This window comes from Spinacia oleracea, chromosome 3, assembly GCF_020520425.1.
Source record: "Spinacia oleracea cultivar Varoflay chromosome 3, BTI_SOV_V1, whole genome shotgun sequence".
NCBI lineage: Eukaryota > Viridiplantae > Streptophyta > Magnoliopsida > Caryophyllales > Amaranthaceae > Spinacia > Spinacia oleracea.
The window spans coordinates 65,626,599-65,639,584 of NC_079489.1; the positions used below are offsets into that span (position 1 = coordinate 65,626,599).

General features: G+C 36.7%; 1 protein-coding gene across 2 annotated transcripts; it reads left to right on the forward strand.

Annotated features, from left to right (window-relative positions):
• The first annotated feature begins 6,484 nt into the window (after positions 1-6,484).
• On the forward strand, positions 6,485-12,737 carry LOC110783569 (vacuolar protein sorting-associated protein 26A). Of its 2 annotated transcripts, none has more exons than XM_021987921.2 (12): positions 6,485-6,797; positions 6,973-7,025; positions 7,184-7,258; positions 7,555-7,629; positions 7,747-7,819; positions 8,198-8,242; positions 8,795-8,906; positions 9,695-9,761; positions 11,149-11,193; positions 11,466-11,521; positions 11,860-12,035; positions 12,224-12,737. In XM_021987921.2, exons 2-12 carry the CDS (start codon positions 7,023-7,025, stop codon positions 12,403-12,405), a joined length of 909 nt encoding a protein of 302 aa, XP_021843613.1. In that variant the 5' UTR covers positions 6,485-6,797; positions 6,973-7,022; the 3' UTR covers positions 12,406-12,737. The 2 variants fall into 2 exon arrangements, with proteins under 2 accessions (XP_021843613.1, XP_021843612.1); XM_021987920.2 differs by having other exon boundaries at positions 6,486-6,797; positions 6,964-7,025.
• Positions 12,738-12,986: the final 249 nt, after the last annotated feature.

Genomic DNA, 12,986 nt, shown 5'->3' on the forward strand with positions numbered 1-12,986 from the left:
TTGTTCTCATGCTTTAATTTCCGAAATTCATATGTTAGGGTTTGAGAAATTGTTGATTATGAATTGAGAAATTATTGATTTTTACTTGCTTTATTGATGGATTATATGTTGTTGGTGGTTTGTTTTGTATGGATTGTGTTTCTACAGGTGTGGTTGTAGTATTTGGAGGTTGAGTTGAGTTTTGTTGTGGGTGTGTTCTTGGAGTTGATAGTTGATTCTCTCATTGGGGTTTTGTTGTTGTTGTTATTGGTAAACCCTTGGGACCTTGTGGAGTGATCTTTGAAACCTCTACCGAACCCTTAAACACAATATGCCTCCAAAGCCATCCAAAAAGAGAAGGGGGGGGGGAGATGTTGGTTCTTCCTCACAAGTCACCCCACCTACCAATGTTACAACCTATGGCATCATATTTGAGTCCCAAAAGAATTGGGACAACTTTGAGCGGCTTTCATCCCAAAAGATACGACCCACCAAATTCTATCATGAGCCAACTCTCGTTTAACTCGGGCTTAAAGAGGAAGAGTTGCTATTGGTTGAGAACTTTGAGTTGAAGGAGTTCATAAAACTCAATTGTGCGACCTATCCTAGGCTCACCCTAGAGTTTCTCTCCTCCAAAGAGACAACTTCATCGGAGGAAGGGTTGCAAGTGCATTTCTGGCTATTCAATAAATCCCGTGAGATGAGCTCCTCCGAGTTAGGTGCACTATTTTGTTTCCCCCAAGATGGTGAAGCCCACACCAACATCGTCACCACTTTAGTAGCCAATGGGTTTGCATACAATGAGAGTAAGTGGTGGAGCCAAATCACCGAACATACCCACTTCCAAACAAATCAATCAAAAGATTCGGAAATCATTCACCTATCCCTCCGGTATTTCTCCCGCATGCTTGCCTATTCCATCTTCTTCAAGGCAAGTTTAGGAGCCATGATTAATGATGAGGTTGCTAGTTTATGGTTGTCCACCAAACCACGACCATAATTTCTCTATGATTGTGTAGCATCATTCATCCACCGATGCTTGGGCACTAGGGATGGGACCTTGAAAGGAGAAATCCACATGGGAGGCATGGTGACCCTCATTGCCATGAGAATGAACAAAGGAAACTTGCGAGAAGGTTGAATGGTCTTGCTTGCATTGGCACACCGGATGACAAGTTTCTCAATATCCCAGCCCTCCAAAGTCAAAGGTTCATCAACTACACTTCAAGGAAGGATGCTAGGTGGGTTGTCGTGGTGTACAAGGAGCAAAAATGGTATGTCCTCCCCAACCGCAACCTCACAAAGATAGACCGCACCAAGCCCCACCCATGGTCCATCGAGCAACAAGACATCCCGGATGGTCTAAGATTGGTGGTAACCGACCCACCACAACAAAGGGTGAGAGTACTCCGCCAACAAGCTCCCCAAGTGGAGCAAGGTATGTCATCTTCCTCTTCCCCCTCCCCATTTAGTTTTGAGGGTATTCAAAGTTCCTTTAGTGATATCCTTCACGGGCAAGATCACTGGGGGTACTATGCACGGGCGAACTATGATGTGAACGTCAGGAACAACCTCATTGACCCGTACTTGAACTACCCTAACCACCCGCCCCAAGAAGGGCCAATTCCTCGATGGGGGGAGATGGCGCACCACTCTCCTATCCATACTATAGTGGCCATGTTCCCACCGAGGAGAGAATTCCCCCTCCCCCTCCCTATGATTGGACTAGCCCGGGCGGTGCGGACTTTGCGTATGACCCGGAGTGCCCCGATGTTTACCCTCCCCGTTCTGAAAATTAGGGGGAATGTTGGGGGACATACTAAGTACCATCCATGACGGTTTGTCCCACCGCCCCTAGATATGATTGGCCACCCAACACCACTGCCGGGCCCGATGTAGATGGCCAATACAATCTCACCCCGACCCCGTCCGATTATGTTAGTCCATATGATCCCTCGGGCATCTTTTATCCCTACCAACCTCCTTCACAGGAGGAAGGTGATGATCATATGGACGATGCTTGAGCCTTCCCCCCCCCCCCCCTATTTTTGCCTTGACTAGATTATGTTGCTCGAGGACGAGCAAAGGGTTAGCTTGGGGGAAGCTTTTAGCTAGCTTGGGGGAATGTTAATTTGGGAGCTTGTGGTGGGTTGAAAGGGGTAGATTTTGTGGTTGATGCTTGTTGGGTGTTGGTGTTGGTTTTTGGTTATGGTCATTGCTTGTTTATGTTGGTTGTTGGTTGATGTTGCTTGTTTGTGTTGATTGTTGGTCGGTATTGCTTGCTTGCTTGATTTCGCTTGTTATGAGTATGGTTGGTTCGTGTTTGTGGTGATTGGTTCATGTTTCATTGGTATCCTTTGTGGATGATCGCTCCCAATTCTCAAAATCCAAATTGACTAACAAAATTTCACCATTATAAGTTTTCTTTTCTTAATTCTTATTCCTATCTTTTCACTTTCTTTTTCTAAAAAATAAAAAAAATAAAAAAAAGTTACAAAAAGATTTTCATTTATTATTTTTGTTTTCCATTTCATTCAACTTTCGGAATTTCTTTTCTGTAAATAAAAAGGAAAAAAAATTCTTTCTTTATTACTTAATAAACGGTCAAAAATTGCCCAAGGACGATACCCAAATGATGAAATCTAATGTGGTTCCCTTTTTAGACCTTTGTGGGAATTTGTAGGAGTTGTTCTCGGAAAAATGTATGCTAGAGTTAGGGTGTTTTAGGAGTTGCTTAATCTCTATTGCTCCTTGTACCACTAAAGTTAGTCTTCAACCGTGCAATTGCCATCTAACCTGAAAATTTGTCTAATTCGCTCATCATTGGATAAAAGTAGCCCAATTTGTGGTCCCTTGAGCCCCTAAGTGTACTCTTTTTCTCCTCAAAGTGAAACTCTACAAAAGACTTAGTTCTATCCTCGTACCATTCAATAAGTGGCATCATAAGTCACAAGTGTATTTTTCATTTTCTTTATTCAAATAAAGTATGTTCTTGTAAGAGAAACTCCCATAATAAGGGAAAAAGAAAAAGCCAAAAACAGTTAAAAAAGGCGTGAAAAAAAGAAAAAAAGAAAGGAAAAAAAGAGAAAGGAAAAAAGGAAAAGTCTAATAAGAGGCCAATTTGTGGATGCCTCCCACGCTTAGTTTTAAATCGTTCATGTCTTGAGTAGAGGGAAGCAAAAGGGGGTCTAATAGTGCATTTGGGGGAGGTGGACCATTATTCTTGGATTCTTTTAGCCAAGTGGAGCTTATGAAACCTTTTGAATAGCTAGATGTGCTCTAATGTACCAAGTAAAAGCGCTAATAGAAGTGTCCTCTAGCAATCTAGATTAGTCCTCACCTTTACCCCAACCTTGGCATGCATTTAGAAGAAGATTTTCCGAGAAGTCACTCAATTGTCTTAATTTGTGGACCATTTCCGTGATGGGTTGACCTGGGCGTGACCGTGTAGTTTAATTTTCTTTATTTCTCTTTTCATTTGAGTTATGGGTAAAACTCAAGGAAAACCCTTGCGAGATCTCACTCGCCCTCTAGAATGACTTAGGGGTTTAAAGAGCTTATTGCATGTGCTTAAATGCAATCGTGATTCCTATGATAGTGAGTTAGTGTATATTCTCACCCTCGTTTTTCCTATTTTTATTTTTTTGTTTTGTTTGAATAAAATCTCATCTTTCCCTCGTTCTTCTCTTGTTTTGCTTGAGGGCAAGTAAAAGTCTAGCTTGGGGGAGTTTGATGAGTGACATTTATGTCACTCTTAGGATAGTACTTTGCCTCTTTTTATTCTTGTTTTTGTTCGTTTTCTTCCATTTTGTGCTTATTCTAGCCCCCTTTTGCTTTCCCTTGCTTAGTTGACTTGGTTTTTCCCAATTGTTGTCCTTTTCCCTTGTTTTTCTCATCTTTTGTCAAGCTTTTGCTTTTCACGGGTTTGTTAATGTGTAGGAAAACAAGTAAAGCGGACAGAAAAGTCAATGGAGGTCAACGACATCCCGAGGAAAGGTCAAAGTGGAAGGAATCAAGAACTCAAGATGTCCGGCCGAACTTCAGAAGTGTTCGGCCGAACCGAACCAGAAATTTCTGAAGCAATCAAGCCCAGAAGTTCGGCAGAACAATTCTGAAGGTTCGGCCGAACTTCCCTAAAAGTTCGGTCGAACCTCGCAATGAGAAAAGTTCCTGATTCCACTCAAGTCCGGACGAACCTGATCTTGGTTCGGCCGAACCTACCTCTTGGTTCGGCCGAACTTCTTTGTTGTTCGGCCGAACCTGCTGCCAGCGCTGAAATTTTTTCGGGACTATTTAAAGCCTTTTTGGGAACTTTTAGTTTAACCTAGTTTAGAACAAAAATAGTCTGAAATTAATTTGGAGAGAGAAAGGAAGGAAACTTCATTGATTGCTCATTTTTATGCTTGGGATTCTCCCGAATCTTGGAATTGAAGCTTCATTGTAAAAATTCTCTCATATTTTCATTTGTTGTCATTAATTTCTAATTTTTCTTACTTTTGTCTCTTTGTTTTCTCATTAATCAAAAACCCCAAACATAGGCACTTTTATATTTCCCTCTTTTCTATTTCTCTTGTTTACTTGGATTTGGCTAAAGATTTGCTTGATTAATTGGAAATGCATGCTCCTATTGAATATATCATGTTGAAATTTGTGGTCAATTCCATGAGTGAGTAGACCCTCGTCTAAGGGTTTAGGTGTAGCCTAGGGTTTCCATGTATAGGGTTTTAAGGTAGCATTTGTTAGTTTTTGCAATTAAATGCATAAGTTGGGGGGTTACTCGTTGCTTGCTTGGTTAGACGTAACTTTGCTTGGTCAATGGAATGCGATGCATTGATTTGGCAAGGGATTGTGAGTCCTTGCGTCGTATGATTTCGATCGGATTTATTTTGATTGATTTTAGTCTGTGGGTTGGTGCGGAAGCATGATTCATTGTCTTGAGAGTATTAAAGATCGATTCCCCTTTTCAATTTGTCTTTGCAAGTCTAGTTAACCCCCAAAATCCGTAATCCCCTATTGCACGTTCCCCTCGGTGAACCCCAATCCCCTAGTGTTTTTAATCCTTAATTGTTTATCATTCTAATCGTTTAGTTTGAATTTTCCTTTTCAACAACCAACCCCATTTCGAACTAGCTTATATTAGCACTTCTACCTACGAAACTCGCAATTCTCTGTGGATATCGACCATTTTCTTGCCACTCTACTTGTTTCTAGTGGTTAGTTTAGGTATTTGGATTGATTTAGGTGTAAGAGTAGCAACGACCTAGTTTTTCCCTTTATCACATCGCACGGGCTAAAATCTAAAACTCCTAATTTTAGATTTATTTTTAATTTGTTAGAGTGTTTGATTTTGGATGAAGTTGTATATACGTAATATTAGTAATTAATTAATAAAAATATATACGTGACACTCGACCTTTTTAATTCAAAAGTAATTTCGAAATCTTATTTTTCATTGGCCGAAACCATTAGATTTCCTACGTGGCAATTTAATATTGAATTAGTGTTTGATTTTGGATTGTGTTTACATAGATTAGTGTATGATTTTGGATGAATTTTATTTTAGATTTATTTTTTAATTATTAAAGTGTGTGATTTTGGATGAAGTTGCATGTATATACGTTTTAGTAATTAATAAAATATCTACGTGACACTATTATTTATCTATGTGACACTCGACTTTTTTTTAATTCAAAAGTAATTTCGAAATCTTATTTTTTATTGGCCGAAATCATTAGATTTTTTACGTGGCGCACCTATATTGGATAATTTTGGATTGAATTTTATTTTAGATTAGTGTTTGATTTTGGATGAATTTTATTTTAGATTTATTTTTAATTATTATAGTGTTTGATTTTGTATGGAGTTGTATATAATACTCCCTCCATTCCTAAATGATCTTCCTATTTGGTGTTTGGGGTGGAAAATAAGAAAATGAAATCTTGTAATGATTGAGTGTAAGAGTAATGATTGGGTATAAGAGAAAATAATAAATAAATAAAGAAATGTAATAAAGAAACGAAGGAGAGAGAAATATTTTTATTAAAGTAATAAAAAATCATAAAAGTGGGGTTGGGTGGGTGAATGGGGAAATGTGAATGAATTAAATAAGGGATGGTGGGGAAATTTATGGTAAAAAGTCATGTCCAAAAATAGAAACAGAAAGATCAAATAGGAACGACATTTATAGAAACAGGAAGATAAAAAAGGAATGGAGGGAATAGTAATTAATTAATTAAAATATCTATGTGGCACTTAATTAATTATCTACGTGACACTTAATTTTTTTAATTCAAAAATAAATTAGGAATTTCTACAACTTTGAACATTATCTACGAAAATCGCTCTAAGTAATTTTTTTTTAAGGAAACGTTAGGCGGATTTTATTATAATAAATCAATTTCCTCCAAAATCGTTAAACTTTGGGAAAATTATCAAACCATACAAATTCCTCAGTAATAGTGTTCCATCTTGCAACAAGATGTGCTAAAGTATTACCCGCTCTATGTACATGGTTACAAACAAATTCCTCAAAATCGCTCAAAGTAATTAATCTCCTTGGAAATTACTAATGCTGACTTCGGAAGGGCATGTGGCCCCACACCATTACTTGTTCGCCAACTCTGTGTTGTTGGCCTGTTCCTGAGCTCTCTGCCTCTCTCCCCCGACTCACTGGATCTCGCGTCGTCAACCCATTGATTCACTCTCCGAGTTCCTTCACATCTTCCTCACTCTTAATTTCTTCGAATTCTCCGAATTAGGGTTTCTCCGCCCTAAAACCTTATACCAATTTCCACTTCTGTTTTACTATCGATCGTTAGGTAAACGTCAATGATCTCTTTGATTTTCTCATTTAATTTTGAATTTATGCCATATGTTTATGCTTAATTTGCATTTTTTTCTTCAATTTGTTGTCGATTATTTGTTAATTTTGATCATGCAGCTGAAATTTCATGCTAATTGGTTGAATTTGATGTATATCGTCAGTTTTTGCAGGGTTTGAATTTAAGGAATTTGGGGCTAGCATTGGGGATATTCTGAAAAGCATGGTATTCTTTTTGCAACTTTTTTTGGTTGTCGTGTTAAATATATGATTTTTTTCGCCACTTCAGTATTTGCCACGGGGAACCTTGATTATTGGTCTGTAAACTAAATTAGTGGTTGAAGATAATCAAATTAACGCAGAAGGATTAATTTTGTTTTTTAGAATTACATCCTCGGAGCATTCAAACCTGCCTGTCATATTTCGATTACATTCGCAGATGAAAAGAATCGAAAGAAGGTAACTTTCCTGTTGCTTTTAGTTGTTGCTGGAAGAAGTGGTTTATGTTGGTTTTTAATTGAAGGAAGCCTGTGTTATGATTGATCTTTTTCCATTACCGGTCATGGTGCCAATGTCATTGAAAGAAAATGTGTGTTTTGAAAGGGCTGAGATCATTAAGTCATCCTATTAGTTTTGGGAAATTGAACCAGGGTATTATGTTTAGTTTGTCATTGCAGTGATTGATTTTTTCGGATGCATTCTGTGTCAGCATTCCATTGCTAAAATACAATAGCTTATGTATCTGCTTGAAATAGGTTCCAATCAAGAAAGAAAATGGTCAAACTGTCATGGTTCCGCTCTTCCAAAGTCAAGAGAACATCGTTGGCAAGGTGAGTTTTTCCAATCCCAGTACAACGTTGTGGTGACTGGGGTATGTCAAAAGATTGTGACAGAGTAGTCTTAAAATTTTAATCCTAGCCTTTTTTATTTGTGGTTGGACGTTGTAGATATCAGTAGAGCCCGTTCAAGGGAAGAAAATTGAGCACAATGGCATTAAAGTGGAGCTTCTTGGCCAAATAGGTATGCTTTTGATCTAGTTTTCTTCGTGATATGAATTGATATTGAATGGTGTTTCTCACATTTAACTCCATTCGTCTCCCTCCATACAGAGTAATGTTTATGTTCTGCATTCGTCATGTGAAATTCACACATAGAGACTTTACTTTATGTTTGCATTATAGTGGAGCTTTTTGGCAGACTTACCTTAATATTGAGTGCACCTTTTCCATGAGTTTCCGTATTGATATTGGTTTTCGTAATTCTAATCATCTTGATGCTGCTGGATTTACCTAATTATATAGTTTGACATTTGCTTGTAATATGCTTTTGAGACTCACAAATAACCATTGGCAACACTTGTAACATGTTTATTATCCTCTTTTTTTTTTTTTTTTGCAGAGATGTATTTTGACAGGGGGAACTTCTATGACTTTACCTCTCTAGGTGGGTGATTATCTGTATGTTGATTTTACTTTTTATATTTCCCCACAACTCTTGTTCAACTTCGATGTATTTGTCAGGTGATCTTTAAGCTTTAATAAGTATTACTCTCTTATTTTCTGATCTCATGCCAATAACACGTGTTATATACCTAAAGGTTATGAAAATAAGATATACTTCATATATATCCAGACCCACCAAAGATTTTTATCTTACTTTTGGAACTTATTGACTGTAAATCATTCTGCAAAATCTATAAGCATTAAATATCATGCACCTGTTTATAAGCATTAAAATTAGATGTTTGTCAACCCTACTATAAAAGAAAGGTAATAATAAATTATCACAATGACCCGAAGATGCAGACAAAATACATAAGCCCTTAATATATGAAATTAACAATCATGTGGGATCCTATTTACAAAATCAAGGAAGGATTACTGTTAACACGTTGATAATTATTGCATAGATTTCATTTGTGGATCCTTCTATCTCTCAGAACCTAATTGGTGATGAAAGTTTGCATACAGGCTAATTGATGATTTGTGTTTGCAGTTCGTGAATTAGATGTCCCTGGTGAAATATATGAAAGAAAAAGTTATCCCTTCGAGTTTTCCACCGTTGAAATGCCATATGAAGCATATAATGGAGTGAATGTGAGACTGAGGTATGTTAATATTTGGAGTATTCTCTCTCTCTCTCTCTCTCTCTCTCTCTCTCTCTCTCTCTCTTTTGTCTTGTAACGTTTACAAACAGAGAACTTTTTGCTAATGGAGGTGACAGAGATAATAAACAAGGAGCATGGTTATGAGTTCTGGAGAATGCCACCTATCTGCAGACTGTTTTACATACCTTGGTGTGACCTACTGACCTCTGAGTCTCAAGAAATTGACTAATGAATAATGATTGATCCATGGAAGCAAAAGAAAATACAAAATATGCTTGGTTCAGCAATTCTTGAAAGAAAGACTTGGAAATTAGACAAGAAGCTGTGTACTTCTGTTTCTTCTTACAGGCTTCCTAAATTTACGGCTAGTCACTTCTTAAAATTGCTCTTCCATACTTGGATAAGTAACCAGTGTCTGTCTTGTAGTGTTGTATAGTGGTTGGTTTGGCATCATTTACACGCTGTGATGTATATCATGCTGTTATCGCTAAAAATTTGACGATAAAGTCAGCTTTTACACTTGAGACTTGACTCGTACCGTGTTCTGCAAAATATTGCTACTGTTCTTGCACAAAATAATTTCAGATTTTCTTTGTAATGAAAACGTTAATATGATTTTCAAATTAATATCTGCTTGACGCTATCTTATGTGTCACAACCTTCTGAGAGACAGTTGTTACTTTGATATGTATGATGAATGTGTTTCAAAAAAATTGCCCATTTTTTATAGGAAATATTTAGCTTTTGAGTGATAGCTAATATAAAATGCTATGATGTGCTTCCTCCAGGTATGTTCTCAAAGTAACAATCAGCCGTGGTTATGCTGGAAGTATAATAGAGTACCATGATTTTGTGGTAACCTCCCTATCCCCTTCTTCACTATGCATCCTTTTGTTCACATGTCTTATTTTGCATTAGCTATCTGTGATATTATGGGAAGAACTTCTGTTTGAGGATTTCTCTTCTGTTTTTTGCTGCAAAACACCACTGTTTATCAATGCTTTGTTCTTTTCACCTTAAAAAAAATACATCCTCCATTCTTGAATACGAACTACTTGCAACATTTGGAGTTTTACAATATTCACGTATTCTCCTTTGAGGCTTTGACCAAAATTTGTGATTTATGCATAAGGAGAAATATGGTCAAGTCGTCTCGACATATAATTTTTTACTAAGGGCTAATTAAAGATATTGATAATCAGAGTTATGCATTGGTAAGCGTGAAACCCCAAATGGTGCAAATAAAAAAGAATGGAGTAAGTGAAAATTAATTTTGATAAGGGTCAATAAGTTTGATACGGGCTACAAAGTTTATTTAAATTTATATACTTTCTCCGTTCCGGAAATATCGCACCATTTGTTTTTTTTACACTATTCACACTACGACTTTGGCCATTTTTGGTGATTCGTACGTAAGTAAATTTTAGTCATGTGGGGTCATGTTAGATTCGTATCAATATATATTTTCTAAATATTAATTTTTTTATAATTTTTACTTGCACACGATTTGAGATATTAAGAGTCAAAGTAATGGTTAGAGGAGTAAAAGCCAACCATGGTGCGATATTTCCGGAACGGAGAAAGTATAAGTTTGGACAGGGTCAATTCAGTTTAAATATTAACGCATAAGAAGGTACATTTATTTGAAAGTGTCCCTATTATCGCAAGACAACATAACAAGTGTGAAAGTTGTCATTATACAATTTCAGTCTTGTCTTTGTAAACATTTAAACTCTTCATTTCATCACATTTGTTGAGAAGTAACCTTGTTCCCTATTGGAAATCAGTATCTGTGAACTTCAGTAGAGAGGATTTTTGGTGGTAACTGTATTTAGCTGACAATTGACAACTTTGCATTTAGATTTATCGACAAGATTTACTGTGTTCTAAGATATATTATGTAGTTTAATATCTATCCATATGTATGTTTAAAAAAGAGATGTAATATGTAATTGTGTATCTAAGCTTTGTGGAATTGAGGGTAGGTGGGTGCTTTTTCTGCACAAGCATGTTGTTTTTCTGTTGCTATAATTTTTCTACAATGCCTGAGATGTATGGCCATTCTATTCCTCTTTGTTCATGTTTTACTCTAGAATATGGATCATGGACTTGTTCTGCCGGTTGTGGAATACTTTTGAATATTTTTGTTGCCACTCTATATTGTCACTTTAAAGTTTCAGAACTGAGCTTCCTGTTTTATTCCATTTATTGTGCGTTATAGATTGTGTTTTTTATGGATCAGGTTCGCAACTATTCTCCACTACCGTCAATTAATAATAGCATCAAGGTCAGTTCGATTATAATGTTGCTATCTGCAGATATTTTACCTGTCCTGTTGAGATTACTCAGATAGTCAGATTAGTCACAAAGACAGTTCACCTTTTTTGTATTCTCTTGCTTCTGATATGGATCTGTCATCTATAGCTTGCTACTCTTTTTGTATTAATATCTTAGCAGTTTATGAAGTACATTAGTTTTCTTTTATTCTCTCCGGTACAAATTTTGATAATATTTTTTCCGTTTGCACAATGTCTTACAGTAATATTACTGTTTTTGTAGATGGAAGTTGGAATCGAGGATTGCCTACATATTGAGTTTGAATATAATAAAAGCAAGTAAGTCGACACTTCTTTGACCTCTTGGTTCAGCTTTGCAGGTGGTGTTTTTAGGATAGGATAACATCACGGTTTTCTTGATTATATCCCTATACCGCATGAATCGGTGATGTAGATTGATCTAGTATGCTTTGTGATTCAATCAGTTTCCCTATTTTCTTTTCTGGTTGGGGCTGTTTGACTCTGTGTCTAAGATGAGTTACTGATTCGAGTTGGTTCATGAGACTGCAGCATAAAGAGGGACACCGTTTTGTGGTTCTCCTATACATTAGCTACTTACTACATTTGAACAATGAGTATAAATTTGAGTTTTATAACTTTTCTTTTCCTGCTTATAGGTACCATTTGAAGGATGTTATCATAGGAAAAATTTATTTTCTTCTTGTAAGAATCAAGATAAAGAATATGGATCTTGAGATAAGGCGCCGCGAGTCCACTGGTTCAGGTGCAAACACTCATGTTGAAACTGAGACACTTGCCAAATTTGAGTTGATGGATGGGGCACCAGTCAGAGGTACACAAGAATCTAATATGAATTAGTTGTCTTTATTGTTTTTTGGCTACTTTTTTGTTTGCTTATTTGTTTTATTCAATGTTTTTGAAGTGCATAGTGTATTTGTAGTTTCTGAAAAATCTTACGGATTTGTTAGTACCTGATAACATTTTATGTGGTTCCTTACTCTGTTGTGGTCCCCTCAACAGGTGAATCGATTCCTATAAGACTGTTCCTAAGTCCATATGAGCTGACGCCTACACATCGTAACATCAATAACAAATTTAGTGTCAAATATTACCTTAACCTTGTTCTTGTTGATGAAGAGGATCGTCGGTATTTCAAGCAACAGGAAATCACATTATACCGCCTTGCTGAGAACTCTAGTTAGTTATCCTTGTTTGGTTTAATCTATTTCCATTATAATGATTCACTTTTCTGGATGCTGAGGGAAACATCTGTTCTAAATCTGGCAGAGTGGAGTGTGGTTGTTTTTTCTGGAAAGGGTTTGGTCTTAAAGCTGTATCTTCAACTCTTTGTGGTATATTTTAGTTTTTTTAGCCGTTTTTTCTTTCCATAATCCTGTTTATCTTGCTGTACATCAGGTGTGGTTGATGGTTTAATAGCATATTGTATCCCTGAATCTCTTGTGACCAGTTTTGCGTTTCTGAAACTGTATTTTGATGCTGCTTCTAATTTTCTATAATACTTGCTAATTTGCTATGAACATTATGTTATGTTATGAACATACCTGATACCCTTCTCTCGGGGGTCGTTTGGTTCATTACACTGGAATAGATTAGTATGGAACCTCATACCATTGGGGTATGGATTCATTATTTTGTAACGCCAAATCGACGACTTGTGTAACACTTAGGATATTTTAAAAGATTTCTCCACTATGTCGGGACAAATGATAAATTTTCATAAGTCCTCGCTGGTCTTTTCAAAATGTGTGCATAGCAACAGAAA